Genomic DNA, 22,558 nt, shown 5'->3' on the forward strand with positions numbered 1-22,558 from the left:
GGTTGTGTCACCGGGAGTGACCATGGTGATGCCACTTCTGTCCTGGGTAACAGGCAGACTTATGACGCGACACATTAGTTATGTGTCACCCTCAAGGAAGTCCTGGTGCGCCAGGCATCTGACCAAAGGGCACGTCCCTCGGTTGGGGAGCCAGTAGCCGGTGTTTCTAGATCTGGACGTAAGGGCAACTGTAAGCAGTGTCCTGAAGTTACAAGAAGAAACTTCTGCCTGAAGAGAAGGAACTGGGTAAGCTGTATGGAGGAGTAATGTACCTGACCTGGGGGATTGGCCTGCAGTGGTTGCCTTGCTGCTGAAGGAGAGGAGGAAGTCTTAGATTTTTGTTTTGAACTTGTAGAAGTCCTGGTGCGCCAGGCATCTAAACAAAGGATAGTGTCCCTAGGTTGAAAGCCAGGTTCAGGTGTTTGCCTGTCCTGGATGGCAGGGCAACTGTAGCCAGTGTCCTGGCCGGTTTGTCTTCTAGGGGTACCACTCCAGTTGGGAGGGTGCAGATCTCTGGAAGGGGGTGGAGAGGGAGGGAAACCTTGTAGTGTAGATGTAGGACTGAGGTCATCTAGGTCTCTACTGACTATGTTAGACTAAATTAGTTTTGCCAGCTAGCTCAGAGGTCACTAGAAACTTTCTCGAATGAATAGGGAGGGGTTAACTTCCCTAATTTAGACAAGAAGGAATTAGCTTCTGACAACCATATGACATGACAACTTTGCTCCTCAGAATAAGGAGTGTATCTCCAGAGTCGTGTGAAAACAATAGACAGCTATTTCACTCAGTCAATCGTGCATGCTTAATTTCACCAGGGTGCATAGAAATAGAGAGACGGGCGTTTTCAATAAAAAGGTGTTATTTTATTGAGCAGTCTTCTTTCTCATGCAAGAGAAATGAATTGCCACAATTGCAATACTTATCATGAAGTAAAGTGCGTACAGTAAAAGGAGTATTATGAAATAATACTGTAAAAGCATTGATATGGTTTCTTAGCCATATGATACTTTAAAATGGATAAAATATTTACATACATAAAAACATTGACTAACGAACTCAACTGGTGCTTCTAAGATACGGCTACCCAGGTGTACCTGACCTAAGCCTAATACGTGGGAAGGAGTAAGTAAGTTGCAGTTTTAAGTTAAGTTGGGTTTTTGACAAGAATCTGAATCAAGAATTCTCTTTAAGGTTTGAATCAGCTCCGTACCTTGGTAATAGAATGAAGGAGGTCTTGTATCTCGTTTCTCAGGACTCGATCTCCCAGTAAACCGCAAGGGTGACTGGAAAACACCGGAGCTGGATTTCTCGGCGTGAGAAAAGGCAGCTTCTCCAGTGTGTCAAAGGGGAGGGGTGGCTTCCTTCGGCTCTCGTATCAGCTGGGCTTCGGATCAGTAGATAGCCGCTCTGCTCCACACCACCGTGTGTCTGCTTAAGGCAAGTGTTGGTATATTTATACCTGGAAGGTACCGTGTTTGACGTAAGGTTGGACATAAGACGTCAATAAAAGATGTCACCAAGAACTGACTGTTCCTTTAGTGCTCGCAGGAGTTCAATGACAAATCAAAACAAAGACATGGGGAATTCCCAGGTTGCTGAAGGTTTGGTGTGTCGAAAGAACTCGTTGTTCTCTCTAGGAATCTAAGGAAGTAGCCTTGCCGTATTTGGGATGCGTGGGCTATGGCTGAATATGGGTATGATTCGTATGCCTTCATTAGGACATGATTTATTATACCCGCATAAGGGCATGAATCAGGAATATTTCATTAGGGTCCTAGATACATTCACAACAACCTCACCTCTGACCCCTGTGCATCCGGTGAATTTGAATCCCAGGTGGTAGACCAGATATTGGAGCTGTGACCTATCCGTCATGACCAGCCTGGTGTCCTGTAGGCACCGCACTGAGCCGCGTCTGCATTCGGCCGCGCAGCCTATGCCGCTCGCCGACCCAGTCTCCATGCTGTCCGCGAGCCCCAGCCTGCGCCGCATCTGGCAACCCGCAAAGTGCAACACCTCGCTACACCGTTCTTGTGCTGGTCTCACCGCGGTCACTGCTGCTGAGGGAGTAAGGTCCCGAACTGGTGGGAGAGTTGTGTTCTGGAGGGTGCTTCTCCTGGGAGAGTGCGCAACCCCAGAAGTAGAGGTAGGGTGGGGGCATGCTTGCCCATGACCTCTGGTTAGCCTGAGGGTGCGGATCCTAGGTTGAAGGATCAGTGGTAGTTTGGAAATACTCTGAGAAAGGGAGTGGAGAATGGCTACTGTATGCCAGGGGTTACTACCCCCCACTATGTGGATGGGCATGGACCAGTGGTATCTGGGTGGCCTAGGGCCTGGTCCTAGCCGTGGACAACTAAGGAGTACCAGTGGGGTAGCCTGGTTAGGCCTGTGTTTTTTTAAGTATGTGCTTGTCTTGGGGAACAACAGAGCGTAGAACCAGAGGGTGTTCCTGCAGTGCGGGCCCCCTTCTGTGTTCTATCACCCAAAGAAGGGAAGTCCATCACCGTGGTGATTGGTCTGCCATGCGTTTTGGCTGGAAGGGGGTTGTGTTGGACTTAGCCCTTCTGGTAGGTTCACCCCTGAACTTTTTGCCTTTTAGTGTTACATAATTATAATGATTTCTGGTCTTGGCGCACTTTAGCACTGTGGCGCAGTGTAAAGTGCATGCACTCTCTGAGTGCGTGTGTGAGATTGGCCTACCCTCCCATAGGAAAGCATGGGGAATGTGTGTCTCCATGGTAATTCCTGATGCGTAGGGAGTGCGAGGTTGAGTTTGGTATGTGCGAATTTGTGAGATTGAATGCTGCGCGATGATGTGTGCGGTGTTCATGTGTCTAGTGTGGAAGTGCCACTTCTAGAAGTTGATGTGTCTGTGCAGTGAATGTGTTGGCTTGTGATTGGTTGGAGCTGGCTGGTGTGCCAGGCTCCTGGAGTCTGGATGGGTCTGCCCCAGTGGTGAATGGGGAGATCTGCATGTTGATGGCAGGGAAGGGCTGCACCTGGGACCTGAATAGGGCTGGGCTTTCCCCACACAATGCTGGCTCCGCCCCCTGTGGTGCGTCTAATTACCCTACCCGTGCCAGTGATAGTGAGAGGGGCTGAGCCCATCAGAGTGCTCCCATACCAGCTGCGTCTGGTTTTGTCCCCACCCTACACCCTAGAGACAAAGGGATTTTCTGTATAAAATGAGGCTGTGACCTCATGTTCAATGTTCTTCTTTTTCCTGACTAGAATCTACCAGGGGCATGCTACTGCTGGGGCCCAGGGGAAGGCTTGCCTCCCTGGGCCCTGCCCAGCCCCTGCATGCCCTTCGGCCTGGCCTAAGGATGGCTGGGAGACTTTCTCCTTGCCCTAGAGACCTTCTCCTGGATGTTCCTGCTTGCTGCTGGGACCCCCTTTTGCCCTAGGGAGGTCCTTCTCTAGGGGCTTCATGGTTGCTGTGCCCTCAGCGCCCTTTGAGCGTTTTACTTTCATTTCTGGGCAGAGCGCTGTCTTTTTCCATAGGAGGGAAGCGCTCCTGCCCTTCGTGTGCCTAACGCGGGTGCCACCCCGCTTATGTTAATGCACCCGGAATTACAGGTGCCCACCCTGCATCACTCCGCTGTTTTATTTATCCTTATTCCCGGGTGCCCACCCCATTTTTGTGCACCTTAGCGGGTGCTCACCCCGCTATTTACGTTTCTATGGCGAGGGAGCCTACCCCTCGTATGCCCCCGAGAGAGAAGATGCTGGGGCCGCCACCACGGCAAAACCGGAAGCCAGGGCCGTGCCCGCCTGACTGTGGGCAGGGCCTGGAGTGCCTCACTTCCGCTTCCCCCTACCGGAGGGAAGCCATTGCCGCTTGAGGCTGCCCAGTGAAAAGAGGAAGTGAAGTCCTCCCGGGGCTCCTGTAGCTGTGGAGAGCCCTGGGGCGGCCATCCAGGAAGTGCGGCCGGAAGAGTTAGCAGTATGAGTGCTGCAGGGCTCCAATGCAAGGAGGGAGCCCCGCGCCATGAAGGAGATAGTGCCGGCTCCCCCCAGTGAGGCTCTCGAGAGGATGAGAGCCCCGCCACCGCCGCAGGAGAAGCAGAACTGCCGGAGGAGCGCCCGCCAGGAAGTCCAGCCCGGTGAGTGAGAGAGGGCTGGGGGGGGCTCCGTGCAGGCGAGTGTTGGTGCCTGATGACTGCACAGTGGTGTGCTCCCGTATGGGCCATAGATGGGTGCTGGTGGGTGCGTGTACAAATACTTAACTTACTTTGCCTCCGGGTTAAGCCTTACTGCTCGTGTCATGCTACCAAGGGGGTGAGCAGGGGTTATCTTGGCGTGTAACTCCCTTGTCCTGACTAGAGTGGTGGTTTCTGCCTGGTTTTGGCGCCAGCCTTAGCCAACCAGACATCCCATTTCTAACACATTTCATAAATGTATTTTCATGATTCATTCGGATAGCATTTCAAATGTCAAACTTTATGCTTTGAATGAAGCATTGCTTTAAATGCGTACAGCACAAATGCTCTTTTTGTGTACAACCAGTTCCAAAGCATTTTTTAAATATTTTGCGTGGGTTTTTAACACATCTTGTTTAGATATGTTTTACTGTGTTTAGAACTTAGTAATGTCGACTCGTACTTAAGAAAGTGGAGTGGGTGTTGTGTGGGGTTTTAGGCTCCGAGTGAATTTTCCCGATTCATGCCCTTATATAGGAACAATTCATGTTGCTCTTATACAGGCATAGAAATTAATCCCTTATTTTGGCATAGCCCATGCGACCCAAATACAGGCATGGCTACTTCCACCCGTACCAAACGTCACAACGATTTCTTGGAAAATCGGCTTAAGAAGTCATATTGAATATTGATTTCTCCAAAAACTCAGTTAGGTTTACAATGAACAACTATTCCCAAGGGGTTAATTATGACATTCTTATGCCCGACTTTACGTCAAACTGTGGCATTCCTAAACACCTTCAAAGTATAAATATACCTTCACTTGCTATTGCAAACTACAGTGGTTCGGAGCAGTTTGACTATCTACTTGCCCGACGCAGCTCGCTACAGCAAGTGCCGAAGGAAGCCGACTCTCCAGCTGACGCACTGATCAAGAGGCTGCCCTTCTCCTGCCAAGAAGCCTGCTCCAGTGTTTCCAAGCTCCCCTTGCGGGGGTGTTGGGAAATCGAGTCCCGAGATTGAGATACCAGACCTCCTTCATTCTAACCAAGGTATGGAGCTGATTAGAACCTAGAGAAACCTTTGGTAGATTCTTGGCAAAGAAAACTAAAACGTATGCTACACAATACTTACTTCTTCCTGCATACTAGACTTAGGTTAGGTACATTGGGGTAGGCGTATTTTAGAAGCACCAGTTGAGTATTTTAGTCAATGTTATTTATGTATGTATTTTTATATGGCTTAGAAACCATACAATGCTCTTACAGTATTATTTCATATTACTGTTTACGCTGTACGCATTATACTGTGCAGTCTGCCTAACGATTGTAGCAGTTCACTTCTCTTGCATGAGAAAGAAGACTGTTCAATAAACCTTTTTATTGAAAACGCCTGTCTCTCTATTTCTCTGCTACTCTGTAGAAACGAAGCATGCACGATCGACTGAGTGAAATACTTATCCATTGTTTCCGCGACTCTGAGAGATATATTCTTATTCTTGGGAAACAAAATTGTCATGTTTATGTGCTTGGCAGAAACTAATCCCTTCTTGTAAATTCGAGGAAGTTTCTAGTGACCTCTGATCTAGCTGGCACTCACAATTAAGTTTAGTATATTCAAAAGAGATCTAGTCGACCTCATTCCTACGCCTAATCTATATGATATATTATTCTAATGAGCAGAGCCTATTGGGAATATAGGAACTACACTACAGGAACTGACAAGCACATTCCTAATTTTATTCCTTACTTTATTCTGTAGTTTGTGTTTGTGTTTTTTGGATACCGGTGGGTGTACAGGTTGGTGGTTCTTCGTTGATGTTCTCTGATGAAGGTAAGTTTCCTTTTAATCTATTGTCTGAGACTAATATGTCTTACAGGGTGGTATATTTTAATTTTATTTAGGTTATTATGTGTATGTTTATGCTTTTTAAAGGTGGAGATGACATATTATTAGTAAGGTTAATATTACTACGTCTAGTTATAGTTAGTGAAGGTTTTTCTCATGATTGTTTGGGGTGTGTGTATTAGGCCTAAAACTGATTTAATGTCTGTGTATTTTTAATCTTAGATAATTTCTTATATTTTAACTATTTCTAGATAATTTGAATTGTCTCTTAGGGCCCGATTATGACATTAGCGGTAGCACCGCCAGCACGCTGGGGCGGCGGTTGAGGGAATGGACGGCAGAGTACTGGCTGCTGCATTCTTTGGCTCCAGAAAAGAGCCGTAAGTCAATACTGGCTGCACTGCTGTGCCTCCTGCATACCGTACATGGCAAACAGCACGCGCACTAACAGTGAAGTTAGAGGGGATCCAATACAATGGTCCCTGACCATACTCCACATGGGCTCATTCACCCTGGGGCCCTTTTTGAGGCCCTTTACTTGCCTTTCTGCCAACCTTTTCATGGTCAACAGAGAGTCATGGTCCACAGAGAGGCATACAGTCATAATTATCACGGAAGTGCCTATGCCTTCACCGCCACCATTGACCAGCACTGTTCTGCCGCTGCCGATGAGGTAGCTTAAATATCAACGGTGGTGGCATTCTTGTGGCGGTCCGACCGCTCAGCTCACCCGAATACGAGTTTGCCTGTCCTTGGACCATTAGACTCATGGGGGTTTGGGGGCGGGGGTCTCCCATCAGCCCGATTACTACTCGGGCAGTAGGACCTCTACAGGACTGCCGAAACCGCCAGGTGCGGCGGTCCTGAGGCCGCAATATGCTTGGCGGGACTGCCATGGTCCCGCCAAACATATTATGAGTTTCCTGTCTGACGTGGTTTACATGGCAGTTCCTCCACCATGTAAACTCTGGCGGAGAGGTAGGGCCCCCTTATGCCGTGTGGATGCACATCCATTGTGCATGCACATTAGTTCCTGCAGAGCATGGAATTTTGAGTCCATGCTTTGCAGGAACAGTTTTCAACATTCCCATTGCGGGGCCTGATTTTAGAGGCACTGCTGTGGGAACGCCAAAAAAAAGCCAGTCGGACCAAAAAAACTGGCTGGCAGCCTCACCACGCTCTAGAAAACCTAAAATCAAATCAAATCCCTGACCCTTCCTTCCCTCAGTACCGTGGTCTTTTTAGCGCCGGGTTGCCCTAGGGTAGCTGCGCGCTCTAGAAAACCTAAAATCAAATCAATCAAATCAAATCAAATCGAAGATGCAGCAGCGGGGTGGACCCGTCGCCAGACCGCCATACTTGTAATCAGGCCCCTACTGTTTGCATGGGGAATGTCTGTTCTAATGGTGGGGTTTTTTATGTTTTTTACAAGTTTTTTAAAATTAGAAGTCAACATTACTATTTTGTGTAGTGGGTGCGTCTTTACTGTTTTTTTTTTACAGGGGCAAGTCATTTGACCTTTTAAACCAATGCTTACATTTTCTTTTTCCTTGTTTTGTGAGATTTTCTGGAGTGTGTTTTGTATTTTTAATGATTTTGGGTGGTTTCCATGTATTTTGTTTGGTCAAAAAAGAATATTTATTTTTATTTTTACATTTTTTGTGCTACATTTTTTAAGAATTTCTGATGTTTTATACATTTTCAAGCTTTTGTATTGTCCACATAGAATTTCAGCTACCTAAATTGTGAGTAATTTTTTTGTATTTATGTGTTTGGTGGGAAATTGTAATGTGTTTGTTAATATTTTGTTGTTATTTTAAAATGTTACCTTTTTTTCATTTTTCAGAAATAATGTGTTATTGTTTATTGTTATTCAGAATGGTAATAAACTGTGAATAGTTTATTATTTATACAATTCGGTAGGTTTCTGTTGTTTAATTAATTTAAGTCAGGTTTTACTTTGATTTATTTAACTGTGATTCTTTTCATTGTAGTGTTCTAGCTATTGTTTACAGTTGTTACTTAATAGTCACAATTTCCTTGCTAGCATTTGGTGAATTTGTTTAGTTTCCTTGGATATTTGAAACATGATGCTGCCGTAGACATTCGAACATGGGATATCAAATTTGGGTGGCAACTGTGTTCTGATCAGTGCAAATGGCTTTGAAATAGTCCATGAGAGTTGACAGTTTATTGTTGTTACTTTGATGGTATGGGTATTCAATAACATATTGTAGTGTTACTTCTGTGAGGGGAATGTAGGCTAATTTTTCAATTTTTTTTGACTTAATAGGCCAATTCTACATTTGTGGAGTATTCTATACTAAGGGGTCGATACCTATTCAGGTCGGAAATCGGCCCGACCGACTCGTACACGGAACAGAGTCCGACCGACACCTACGGGCACCATACGACCCGTGCAGTGCAATGCAAAGCCTGTGTTCTACGCCCGAGCCGTACAGAAAACCAGTCGTATGACCGAGCCATACAAAAATAAGTCATCTGGCCGGGAAATGGACACGAGCTGCACCGACCGATACGAAACCGGACTGAACCTCACCGATACATACCCGCGACGTCCGACATGCACAGTATGATGCAAAATGCATGAAAAATGACCGATGAGCCCAAGCAGCACGACCGACACGGCCCGAAAACGTACCTGAAGCGAGAGAGACTATCCCGACCGATTCGCATGCAACACAGAACCAAATCTGCGTGAAAGGCACGGAGCAGTCTGCACAAGCCAACATGAGCGTCCGACTGTCAGAAGAACGTTTCGTCTCCTACATGCCCACAAAAAACAAAATGCAAAACCACAAAAAAAGGACAAGTCAAGCAATGACTAGGTAGATGCGGCACTTTGTAAACCCCTGCGCCACATTATACCTGTGCCAGGAATAATGTATGCAAGGGGGGCGTATTGACGCAAGGAAGGGTCGTAGAAGTGATGCAGTGAAATCTATGAAATTTCACTGCATCACATTTAGGACGCCATTGCGTCAAAATCTTGCGCCTGCCTCGCAGCAGCCGTAAGACTGATGCAGGCCCTTTCACATGGGGCTTGCCCCATGTGAAAGGACGCATTGCTGGAGTTGCGTCACTTTTGTGACACACTCCAGCAATGCGTCACTTTTGCGCTTACAGATACGTCAGAAATACTGACGTATCTGTAACTCCTTGCGACATGATGCGTCACACATCAAATATGACGCATCAGGAATGTCGCAAGGAGTGCACACTGAGAAGTGACGCATCGCTGCTTTCACGCAGCGATGCATCATTTCTCATAAATGAGGCCCCGGACTCTACTGTCAGCCATCTTGTCAGCACAGGCACACACCCTCACAGGGAAGCAAAGTCAAATGTTAACAGGGATCACACTCCTGTGTCAGCCACATGATGTCCCTTGAGTAACAATGACCATGTACATGCAAATCCATACATGAGCTGGGTATGTGCACACATCAACATGCACATTGAAAGGCTTCATGTTGGCAGGACAATGTGCTGCCACAACATCAATCTCTGTCTGTGACGATTGAAGACAATGCAGTCTTCAGGCATGCATCCTGGCGTCACGTTGTAAATGTCATGTATATCATACATTGCTACACAGATCGAGGGGTGAATGGTCTACTCCTGCTCTGCAACCTGGTTCAATACTTATTGTGTTGCCTCCATTGAAAGCCTCACATATGTACACATGCTTAGTGCGTGATACCATGCTTTTCCGCATCAGTGTACTGTAGCAGCAGCATCATTGGCTCCCCATTGTTGCAAATATGCTGTGCCTCCACCTGGAGGTAACCTGGCTGGTTCCCCAGTAGTGCCCAGAAGAGAAAACTGAGAGTGTGTGTCTGTGCTGGAGTGCTGTGAGTCAAAATCACACACAACACCCAAAGGCAAAGGAAAAATGTTGAACATTGTGATGTATTAAGTTACAAACAAAGGAGTGTGTGTGGATCCAGCTACTGATCCAACGCACCAGGGTCGGTTACTGTTGGTCAACATGTAGCAGCCCCATGTGATCCTAGAGCTAATATCTCCACTACTAGGAAAGCAGCCAGTCTACCTCCAGGTGGAGGCACATAATATGTGCAGTAAAGGTGAACCAAAGTAAATGCAGATACGGTACACTGAGGCGGCAATCTAAGAAGCATGGCCCCATTCCTGTATACGTATAGGAGGGAATCTACTAAGGAATTAAATCATGTACATACCATGGCTGCACAGGAGGATTGATCCCTTGCCCCCTCCTTTATTGTTAGTACTATCCATTGCAAGATGAATGTATCAGTACCTCTTCCTCCCTCCCTGTTGCAATACACATAATTCAATCATTGATGTCTGTAGTAACATAACTGACAATGTCTGTCTCTTCCAAACACAGGTACCACTGCGGAAACAGTAGCAAGTGAATATGAGTCCCTGGCCCAGACTCTGGTGGAGGATGAGCTCTCTAATGTGGATCTGGCTCTGTCCTTTTCGGATGACGAAGATCAACTTGGCACCTCCGGTGTGAGTCATCAGGCCGCACCACCATCCAAAACACCTAACACCCCCGCCAACATGGACAGACCTAGGAGACCAAGTTCAAACAGCACAGGGGCCCCGGCCACCCAGGATGCTACGAACAATAAGACCTGTAGCAACACCCAAGGGGGCCACGGGTCAGCTGTGCCTGCCACCACAGGTACAGTCCTTGTGTCTAGGGGTGGTGGGAGTGGTGTTAGGCAGAGACCACGGTCTGCAGAGGGGCCTGTACTGCCTGATGACCCCCAACTGGTACGCATCATAGATGCATACCAGGATAGCGACGGAGGATTCAGTCAGGTAGTGGAGGTCCTCAACGACATACAACAGGAGCAGGTTGGCCATCATGCACGCATGGAGGCCAAATGGGACAAAGTCACTGGGGTGCTTAGTGACATATTGACTTGTCTCCCCCAGAACAGAAGAAATATGTCCACACCTCCCTGTGTGCCCACAACATCTCTTGCAACAACAGGGAGGGAGGATGAATCTGGTGTAGAGTCTGATGCAACGTCGGCGCCTGCTCCTGAGGATCCCCCCGAAGAAGAGGTGGGGGTCGTCCGAAGAAGGACAAATGAGCCACAGTTGTCCATGCACATCCCCTAGGAACCCAGAACCTGTTTTGGATATTGGTCTTTGTTTCCAAAGCGTTCACCTTGTTGCACATGCAACAACTCCCCAACATGACATGGAGGGTCCATGTTGTAAGCGCAAGAGAAATGTATGCGGGCCTACATGCAGGATGCACTGTCCCTGGAGAATATTAATTCTCAACAAATCCATACAATTTGCGTACCTTAAATAATATATAATCAATTAGCTGATCTTTAAACTCTCAAGTTTATTATCATAAAGAAAAATGTTATTCAAGAGGAATAACAATATGTTCATATAGTTTGATTCAATAACAAATGGTTGTATGCATATGTATCACTTTACATTGTGTTTCCTATGTAGATACAATGTGTGATCTTATTCCTATACATATAGCTATGCGTACAATGTAAAATCATTTCATATCTCAATAACAAAACTTGTGAAGAAGCGTCGCCCAATGCATTTCGGGAAGCCATAATCCCTTCTTCAGGGGCGAGTACCTGTAACCTGCTTCCTCCACATTACTAGTGAAAGTCCTTGTAAGTTCATAAACAAACGTGAATTCTATGAACTTGGCACTGTTACTGAGTGAGCACGATGATCGAGAATGACCATACAGTGGAGATTCTATTAAATCGGCTCTGGAACTGAAGTGTGCACGGTGTTCCACTATTACAAATCTGCGGTTGGGTAGGTATATCTTAATACTTGCTGAACTAAGCAAAGATTGCTGTATTAATATGACGCTGTCCAAGCCTTGCTGGCGGCCAATATCGGCTTCTAATAGGTTCCTGCTACACCCACGGTCAGTCCGAAAGACTGACCGTGGGTGTAGCAGGAACTTATTAGAAGCCGATATTGGCCAGCAATCTTTGCTTAGTTCAGCAAGTATTAAGATATACCTACCCAACAGCGGATTTGTAATAGTGGAACACCATGCACACTTCAGTTCCAGTGCCGATTTATTAGAATTTCCACTGTATGGTCATTCTCGATCATTGTGCTCACTCAGTAACAGTGCCAAGTTCATAGAATTCACGTTCGTTTATGAACTTACGAGGACTTTCACTATCAATGTGGAGGAAGCAGGTTACAGGTACTCGCCCCTGAAGAAGGGAACAGGGCTTCCCGAAATGCATTGGGCGACGCTTCTTCGCAAGTTTTGTTATTGAGATATGAAATGATTTTACATTGTACGCATAGCTATATGTATAGGAATATGATCACACGTTGTATCTAGATAGGAAACACAATGTAAAGTGATACATATGCATACAATCATTTGTTATTGAATCAAACTATATGAACATATTGTTATTCCTCTTGAATAACATTTTTCTTTATGATAATAAACTTGAGAGTTTAAAGATCAGCTAATTGATTATATATTATTTAAGGTACGCAAGTTGTATGAATTTGTTGAGAATTAATATTCTCCAGGGACAGTGCATCCTGCATGTAGGCCCTGCTTACATTTCTCTCAAGCTTTTCACATACTGTGTAGCCAACACAGTTAGCAGTGTGCACCCTTAGTTTACAGTAGATTAATTTTGAATATAGTGTTAAACTTAGAGTTCTCCTCTTCCCTCTTTTTGTAAAGGGTCCATGTTGTACTAATGTGGAAGGTGAATGTGGACTTCACTCTGGACATTTTATCATCGACCAATACTTTAAACTCATCTGCGAACTTTGGATTCGAAACCTCATGTGCAGCACTATCTCCACACATGTATGTAAATAAACTCACTATTAAACCATACTTGCCTATGTTGTGATTCAGACTCGATATGTGTCATGGAGATGATGAAATGCCGACTACTACAGCAATGTCATTAGCGTTATGTGACTCATGTTGATGTGACACCTATGAGGGAGACACACCAATAGGGCACCACAACACATACTCACCATGGACATGTGACACTTTGCCTACAAAGATGGTTGCCAGATATACGGTGTAATGCAGACACACCACCTTTCCACAGTCACTGCCAACAAACCCAGAGGTGAGGTAACCAAGTGTCAGTCAGATGTGTGAAGCTAGACAACATACAGAACTAAGTGAAACCCAGGTTTATTACAAATCAGAAACAAGCTAATTACACAACAGTATCAAGGTGAATCCACCTGACAGTGGGCACATGGTCCCCAAGTGTCGTCAAATGGCGCTTCAAGGGTGGATTCTGGTTGTCGGTGTCAGGCTTGCCCCTGCAAATGGCAAACTACCTTGGGAAGGACAGAAATGAGACACAGTCAGAAGCTCACCAGAACAGGATGGAAATGCAATAAACATGTCACAAGTAACCTACACCATGACAAATTAGCATGTCAACAGCATTGTGGACTACAGACCATCTGACAGGACACATCACTGCACACATCCAGTCAAGTACCACACGGACAAACTCAAACAGCAACTGCGCTGCACAAACACATCACAGGCTAACTCGGGGCATAGACATGACAACCCTGTGAACTCACATTCAGCTGAAGAAATTGTTGATGAGCTGTGTGCGGACGTCATCCTCGTCATCATCACTGGCCTCGTGGCCCAGGCCAGGATCCTCCACAGGTGGTGGATGTTGGTCGTCGTCGTCCTGGATGAGCGGTACCTTCTTCCGTACTGCCATGTTGTGGAGCATGCAGCAGTTGATGATTATCTTGCACACCTTTGCCGGCTCATATGGGATGGCTCCTCCGGTCTTGTCCAGGCATCTGCCATGTGCCTCATTGTAGTGCATCTCAGATGCTGTCACAGGGTTCCTCAGGGGTGTCAGCAAGCACGGCATATTGGGGTATCCAGAGTCACCTACATAAGAAGAACCACACATTAGTTGAGCATTGTAAGGGGGTGTGAGACAATATTGCTAAACACACACAATGACAAACAGTACACACCAACAAGACAGGCACACTGGTTTGGCATCTGTGACATCATCAACGGTATGCGACTCCTCCTCAAGATGTAGGCATCGTGGGCCGAACCAGGGAAACGTACACACACATGTGTAATCACCATGTCCGCCAGACATACCACCAGAGCATTGATTGAGTGGTAATGTTTACGGTTGTGGTATGTCTGTTCCTGTGCCCTTGGTGGTATCAGGACCACATGTGTGCCATCGATTGAGCCTATCACGTTTGGCATCCTCCCCAGTCCATAAAAGGCATCCTTGATCTCTGTGAGTACACCTGGTCTAGGAAACTTGATGTAGGAGTCTAGGTGATTCAACATTCCCTCCAACAAATCTCCTAGCCCACGGCTAAACATAGTTTGTGACATACCACCAACACTAGCCACAGTGTGTTGGAAGGTACCGGTGGCAAAGAAGTACAGAGCTGCCATCACCTTCACCTTTGGCGTCAGTGCTGTCGGGTATGTGCAGCCCGGTAGCAGATGTGGCGCCAACTGCTCCGCCAACTTATCAATCAGACTCCTGGTGAAGCGGTAAAGGCGGATGCTGTCGCTTTCCACCATGGTCTCGAGATCAGGGAACGGTCTATGGACTGCTGGCGCCCTGTAGTACCGAGATGAGCAAAGTAACATCAAAAATACAGATACCCATGTGGCACTCATCGGGCAAAACATCACATGATACATCATAGCAATACACAAGTTACTGAGGTGTGTGCTATTGGTTATGGACACATATGTCACCAACACACTTTAGTGGCATTTAGGTATCAACATTACACACACAATTCACTTCTCTTTCATTTATATTCTCAGTGAACATTTCCAACCGCTATTCTTATCTGTTCAATTGGTCTTTTGCCCATATCTCCTCTTGCAATGCACCTTTCTGCTGTGCTATGCAGTTCTAATTGTAACTAATCGCCATTTAGTATCACAGGTTAACAGTTCCCCCTCAACTATCCCCCCGCCGCCCCCTCCCTTGCTGCTGCCGACTAACCCGCCATGATGCCTCTCGCTGTAAGTGTAGTCTGGGCCTCACTCTCTATAGTCTAAGCCGTGGGCCGGACTCATATAAGTCTCCATGTCCATGAAAGCTAGGGTGCTATGGTCTGCTCATGCCGCCCCTTCTCTCCCTTCTTGGCCTTGGATATCTGCGGTGTGCTGGGGCCAGATTCTTGGTCTATATTCTTCAGGTCGTCTACCAATACTCCGCAAGCCTGTGCCCTCTCTAGGCGTCCTATGCCTCGTTTTGCATTCCGAAGCAGCATTCTATGTTCGCAGCCCGGCCACTTCTCTAGTTCCCGCTTCCAATTGACCACCCCTGGGCCTGCCGGTGCCTTCCGCTTGCTTGTTTGTTCACGTTTTGCTAGTATATATGCCAGGTCTTGGGCCCTGGCCGTGACCTTGGTCTTAGCAGGGTGGGGGAATAGGTTAAGCAGCACATGACCAGGGGTGCATGGGATCTCCTTCTCTGTGATGCGCGCTGTCTCCCTAACCACTTCTTGCCAGTACCCTTCCAGCTGTGGGCAGCTCCACATCATGTGAATGTAGCTAGCTCCTATGTCCTGGCAGCGAGGGCAACTCTCGTCATCTCGATGGAAATAGCGATTGATTCTGTCAGGAGTAATGTGTGCTCTATGCAGGGTGTAAAAGCTAATTAATTGGAATTGTGCGTTACAGGATACCTTGGTGGCTCGAAGAAGTGTATTTTCTCAGTCCTTATCCTCTATAGGAATCCCCAGGTCCGCCTCCCATTTGTCCTTCAGTCCTTCCAGCGGCCCCGTGGAGTCCCCCCAAATGGCTCGATAGACGCACGATACGCCTTGATTACACCTCTTGCTAGACTTATGTATTTGCATGTAGAATGCATGGATGGTTCAGTTGTCCCCTGACCCCATTGTCTGCGCAAAGCCCCAGTAACCGCCCCATATAGTAAAAAGTGTCCCTGCGGAATGTCCCAGTTTGCTCGGAAGGCCGCAAACATAAGGAGTTTCCCGTCCCCGTACAAGTCCCCTATCTTAGTGACTCCCGCTTGCTCCTATTCCTCTAATCCCCTCCAGTGACCTCCATGTGGGAGCGCCTCCAGGAATGTCATGAACATCTCTGGGGAGTAAGGACGTTTGGTTTTGGTGTTTTGAAGACACCTGACCCAGCAATTCCTTATTACTCTGTGTCCAAAGAGCTTATTGTTCGCTGTATAATGGTGCCCATTAATGTGCTCAGGACATCCGCCCTATTCGGGGTGAATGGAGGCTTCCTCCTTTCCGGGTCTAGACTAGGCATGGGCGGAAAATCCGTTCCGCTCGCGGATTTTGCGGATTTTCGGGAAATCCGCAATCCGCGAGATTTGCGAATTTCCTGAAAAATCCGCAAATCCGCGAGCAGCGGATTTTGCTCGCACTGCTCGCACTGTTCGCGTGAGTTCGCGCCCCGCGAATAAGTGCGAAATTGCAGAAATACGATTTTAGCAAAACTGAAAGTAACTACTTACCAGGTTCAAAAGTTCAGGCTCATCATTAGTAGCCATTTCCTGTAGTGCTTCCTGAGGGGCCCCTCCAGAGTTCAGTTGCCAGTTGCAACTATTATGTGACCCTGCTCTGAACCTCAGAATAGTTACACATATGCCACAAAGGTCCTGAATTACAGCTAAGGGAGACAAGCAGGAGCCAGGCTGGAAGTTAAAATCCATTAATCAGCCCCTAATTCATTATTGTCAGTTGGGGCAGGGCAGGTGTTGTAACTAATTTTGCAACAATGAAAGCACTTAGCAAGTGCAAAAGATCACTAATCAGGGCGCACTAAGGAAGCAGGTGCCAGCTAAAAAAATATTCTGTGACACATTAATCAGCCCCAAATTAATTCAGGTCACTTGAGGCAGGGAAGGTGTGCTTTGCTTTGCCAAAAATAATGTACACTGGACAACCAGAGGGTGTGGTGATGAAACAGAGGGTGGCATGGGTGGGCCAGAGGGTGGCATGAGTAGTCAGAGAGTGGCAGTGGTGACAGAGAGTGGCAGTGATGAAGAAGAGTGTCCCAAACAGGTTGGACACGTAGAAACAACAAGTTCGCAAAACTTGCAACCCGACAGGTAAGTTCGCAAATTGCGAAATTGTAAAAACCCTCGCGAACTGGCAGAAACACGGGCGAACACAAAAAAAAAAAAAATCCGCAAATTCGCGGGAATTCGCGGATTTTGCGGATTGCGAGTTTGCAAATCCGCAAATTCGCGGATTGCCAATCCGCAAAATCCGCTCATGCCTAGTCTAGACTACCTGCCACCAACTGCGTGGATCACTGGAGCTGCCCTGCCAGGTAATAATTCTCCATATCCGGCACTGCTAGTCCTCCCTCTGCTTGTGCTCTTCTCAACGTTGCCAAGACCACTCTGTTGCTGCTGGGCCCCCAGATAAAAGTAGTTAGAAGAGAGTTGAGGGAGCTAAACCACGTCCTGGGGATCCACACCGGTAGTGTAGTGAAAAAAATATAGCAATCGGGGAAACGCTATCATTCTCAGTAAGGAGATTCACCCTGCCACCAACAGGGGTAGCGTTCTCCAGAATGCCATGCAACCTTTCAGTGATCGCAGAGCCCCCCTACATTTCCTTCCTGAACATCAGAGAGGTCATGATACGCTTTAACCCCTAGGTACCTAAAACAAAGCAGTTCCCACTGCAGGTCTCCCAGGCCTTCGGGCGGCAGAGCATCTCTTGTCATCGGAAAGAGCCGTGACTTCTGCCAGTTAACGCATAGCCCAGAGAGAGTGCCAAACTCGTCCATCATGTGCCGGGCCCCTCCTAACGCTGCAACAGCGGCCTTCAGGAATAGCAGGAGATCATCTGCATATAAAGCAATGTGATGTGTCTGCTCTGCTAGTCTAATACCCTCATACGGCATCCCCGAGTGTGCTACGCACGCAAGTGGGTCTATCGCTAGTGCGAACAACAGGGGGGAAAGGGGACATCCTTGCCTCATGCCCCTCTCCTCGTGGTACTGCATGGAAATGGTGCGGCCCGTGTGTACCCTTGTCACTGGGTCCTTATACAGTATTTTAACCCACTGGACGAACCCCTGTCCCAGCCCCATCCGTGTGAGCACTGCATATAAAAATTCCCACTCAAGACTATCGAATGCTTTCTCAATGTCGATGGCAAAGATCGCCCCCTCCGGTGCCCCCCCGTTGCAGCACAGCGAACAGTCGTCTGATGTTAAGGGTTGTATTTCTGCTAGGGATGAATCCTGCTTGGTCGGAGTGTATCAAAGAGGTCATATGTGGTAGTAGTCTTGTGGCCAATATCTTACTGAGAATTTTAAAATCTAAGTTTAGCATCAACAGCAGTCGGTATGCTGAGCACTCTGTTGGGATCTTGTCAGACACCTACCCGTGTTGCCCGGGAGAACAGGTGTTTTAATTTGAGCGGAGCAAAAGTGCATTACCTCCTTATAAAGTTTATAAGAGTGTAGTGGGGAGAAGGTTTCCAATATATACCCCCCTGTTTGTCACTATTATAGTAGCACGCGTTTGGATTGGGTCTTTATTTTGAAATATATCATTTTCCACTGCCCAACAATATAGTCCCAGTTGTACTTGCGTGGTCCCCCTTCTTCACATCAGGTCGTAAGCCGATCTGGGCGTAACGTGCGGCAGGGCTTGGTCCTCCCCTCCTACTGTGCTCGTGCTGGTCTCCGAATCTCTATGCTCTCCCTCAGAGTGCAAGGGAGTGCCCCTGGTGCTTGCTCTGCTCATGGAGGCCACCGCCGCAATCGCATTCGCTCTGTCTCTGTGTGCCTCTTCCATCGTTGGATGACTCTTTAATTTCTGCCCTTTATCAGGGGAACGTGCTGGGTTCGGCTCAGTGTGGTTCTTGCTCTCCCCTCGTCGTTCTTTGGGGTCTGGTCCCTCTATCCATTCCCAGATCTCATGGGGTGTATTGAAGAATGTAGTTTCCCCCTCTCTCACGACACGGAGTCGGGCTGGGAACACCATTGAATATGAGACTCCCATTTGGCACAATTTCCTCTTGGCTGAGACAAAGTATTCTTGCTGGCGCTGCACTTCCCGAGAGAAATCAGGAAAAATTCTAACAGTGCTGTTGTCCTCTTTGAGTTGCCCCTTGAGCAGGGCCTGATGCAAAATATGATCTCTGTCCTTATAAAAGAGTAGTTGGGCCACTACTGGTTGAGGTGGTCTGCCGGGCAGTGGCACCTGAGCGGGCACTCTGTGCGCCCTCTCCAGTGCGAAGAACGTCGATAGTCCCTCCTCCGCTACTGCTGTGCCCAACCAGTGCTCGAGGTAGTCCACCATATTCCCTCCTTCGACTTTTTCTGGCAGCCCCGTAACCCTAATATTATTCCGGCGTGCTCGACTTTCAGCATCCTCTGCCCTCTGCTCCAGCATCAGAACGCACTTTTCTATGTCGGTGACTTTGCTTGCCGTCGCCTGGGCCTATGCTTTCAGATCGTCTACTTCCACCTCCACTGTTGTGACCCGGTCCGTCAGTTTCCTGTGATCCGCTCGTAGTAGGCCCAGATCCTCCCGCATCGTGGCAATTTTGGTTTCCACTGCAGCCTGCGATTTTCCTATAGCCTGCAAGATATCTTGGAGTGATATCTCCCCTCGCTGGGGCAACTGCTCGCTCCTGGACCCCTTACCTGATCGTGGCTCCTTTGTATCATTGCTCGCTGAGTCCTGGTGCTCGTATCCCATCTCTTGGTGGTCCGCCCCATATCTCTGTCTCGGTACACAGCTTTGGAGAGGCCTTATTTCAGGTGGCTGCTTGGGTTCGCTCCCAACTCTCAGTGCACTCAGGTGGGCAGCGTACCAATATTGTATTCTTGCTACCCCCGCCCGTCTGCCAAATCAAGCTCTGCACTACACTGTTCTTCTCGCCCTGCTTTTCTGTTGATAACCTCCTGCCAGCAATTGGGATCAATAGTGGGTCAAGGTACGCTTCCGTACTCCCCGTGCCCAAAGGATGTAAGGGGGTGCTCCCTTCTTCTTCTGATCGGAGGTCTCGTGACCTTCAAGGTCCCTTTCTTTACTTCCCGCTAGTATCACTTGAGGGCATTTGATAGTCCTGTGCCACTGCCTAGTGGACTTAGGTTGCCCCCGTGGCAGATGCGATCCACAGTGCCTCAGCAGAGCCCTGTGCATATCTCTTGACCCCCTTGGCAGTCCGGGCTCAGGTGCGCGCCCCTCTTCCCTCAGACTGTATTGCCCTCGTTCTCCATCTTGGAGGGGGGTCAAGCCTCACGGCTGCCAGCATACAAAATGGACGCCGAGGTTCACTGCAGCCTTTGTTGCAAGAGCGCCTCCCCTCCTGTGCCCTGTGGAATGCCGCTGGGTCCAAACTCCTCTGTGCCATGTGCACACGTGTCCCCTCCCCAGTCTGTGGGGAAACCAGTCCGAATGCTCAGCTGTGCACTAATATTACTGCGGGCCGTACACCGCCCCCCGCAGCGTCAAGGGGCCTCTCGCCGTCTTCTACAATCCCCTGGCTCCTCAGCCCTGCCAGCCGCCTGCAAGCGTGCACTGCCCCCCCACTTTGCTGATTTTGCTGCCCTCCATATTCAGGGGGCACGGAGACATCCGCGGCTCTCACCGTACTCAGTCCAATAATTCTGCGGTCGCGGCTGCTCACACCCCGCGCTCCGCCTCTCTGTATGCTCAGGTCCTCCACTCCAGCAATTGCGGGGTCATTCCTGCTAAGCAGCCACTGCTTAAAGGGCAGGTATTCCAGGTTCCGGCAGTGTGACCAGGAGCCCATCTACGTCTCAGCGCCCCCCCCGGCTGTCATCAAAGAGTCGTGGCCGCCATTTTGGGCCAATGTCCGGGCTCACGGTATCCCGGCCGCCACGACTTTTCCCGGCCGTGTCCCAGCACCAATTTTCGCTGCCCTCAGTCCTCTGGTGTTTCGATGCCAGGGGGTGCCAATTTCGGCACTCAGGGGGCCCACGTAGCGGTCAGGATGGGCTTTGGAAGGAGCTCACTTGCGGGAGCTCTGATTTTGGCTCCGTTCTCAGGCTACGCCCCCTCACATATGTCACCTTCATGTCCATTATCTTACATATCAATCACACATGTGTACATGAGTTCCTTGGGGTGCAATGTCTAATCATTGGGCTGTGGCACAGAACATATGGACGGCTGTCACGTTCTAAACACACAACACAGTGACAAGGGAGGACTGAAGTTTCACAGGCATCACAACTCCATGTCAGGGAAATAGCCATGGTCCCTGTATTGCCACATGTGCACTGGACTGACATATTCTGTCATGGACATCCCACAATCAATCATGAGTGCCACAGTTAGTGGCCCCTGTGGTACATGAATGCCCCGGAGACACACAGACAGCATGAATTTGTATGCACAAGGCACATGGTGGACCCTGTCTCACATTGGGCACATGGAACCACAAACATCAGAGACACAACACATGTGTCTCAAATGGTTAGAGCGGCAGACCTTGATGCAGAGCTCAGGCCCGGGACCAGGGTTCGATTCCTGCCTCAGCGGGTCTCGGGTTCATAAATTCCTCTGACCTGATATTCTCGCCTCAGTGCCTATTCTAGTCATGGGCCCCACGCTGCAACTCTGGGCAATAGCTTGCTTAATCTCCACAACGGGCCCCAACAGCGTTGGGGATGCCTTGTTTCACCATGGGGGTGTCCAGGAGTGGACACTTCACAAGAAAAGCCACGAAGGGTTCCTCAGCGGTATGAGTACAAGCGCCGGGAGACCCTTGTTGGGTAGCTGTGCGCTATACAAGTACAAAAACATTCACATTACATTTACATTTACAACATGCACACAGACTGTGTGGGTACATCATGAGTGTGGCCATGGGTCTACATGTGACGTACATGACATCCAAACCTGTACTCATGGTGTATGTGACAGGTCATACAAATCTGGTGCTGTATCCATGACTCATGCCCATATGCCAACACTTGGACATTACATTTGTGAGGTCCACCAAACCAAAACAAATCTGTCCCCATGATCCCCTGCCCAGCCTGGGAGTGGCTTGACCTAAATGCCATTCTAGATTAGAAATGTTGCCGCCCCCATACACACACAGGTGATGCAGCTTTACATGCTATGGGATGCAGTGTGGGACATGCTGTGTTGAAGGTGTAGCCATGGCACTGAAATCTTTGTGTAAATTGTCTGCAAGTCACACCAATGTGATCCGATGCGGCTGACTTGTATGCAGACGCTCCGTAGTATCCCGTGGCAAAGCACCTGCCAAACATCAGTCACAGAGCCAGCCATGATGGTAACACTGTTCACTACTGCATTGACTTTTTGGACTGTCCTTACCCACACTGCCTTGTGAATGGCATCTGTCTGTTGGACTGGGTCACCACATCAATGTGGTGACTACTCGATTCTCTCATTTACTCACTGCTTCACTAATCACCTCAATGTAAATGTTCACCCAATCACATGTCAGCATTGTAAATAAATACTACTTACACACGCCATTGTTTCCACTCCATGTTTATTCCAGGATAT

General features: G+C 48.2%; 1 protein-coding gene across 1 annotated transcript in view; it reads left to right on the forward strand.

The window, feature by feature from the left end:
* Positions 1-3,991: 3,991 nt before the first annotated feature.
* LOC147670611 (uncharacterized) overlaps positions 3,992-22,558 on the forward strand; it is a 108,554-nt gene continuing 89,987 nt past the window's right edge. The window contains exons 1-4 of the mRNA XM_086948132.1: positions 3,992-4,106; positions 5,904-5,975; positions 6,263-6,370; positions 10,384-10,686. Of these exons, the coding sequence (XP_086804258.1) occupies positions 3,992-4,106; positions 5,904-5,975; positions 6,263-6,370; positions 10,384-10,686 (598 nt within the window). The remainder of the gene's footprint in view (positions 4,107-5,903; positions 5,976-6,262; positions 6,371-10,383; positions 10,687-22,558) is intronic.

This window comes from Lissotriton vulgaris, unplaced genomic scaffold (genome assembly GCF_964263255.1).
Source record: "Lissotriton vulgaris unplaced genomic scaffold, aLisVul1.2 SCAFFOLD_2425, whole genome shotgun sequence".
Classification (NCBI taxonomy): Eukaryota; Metazoa; Chordata; class Amphibia; order Caudata; family Salamandridae; genus Lissotriton; species Lissotriton vulgaris.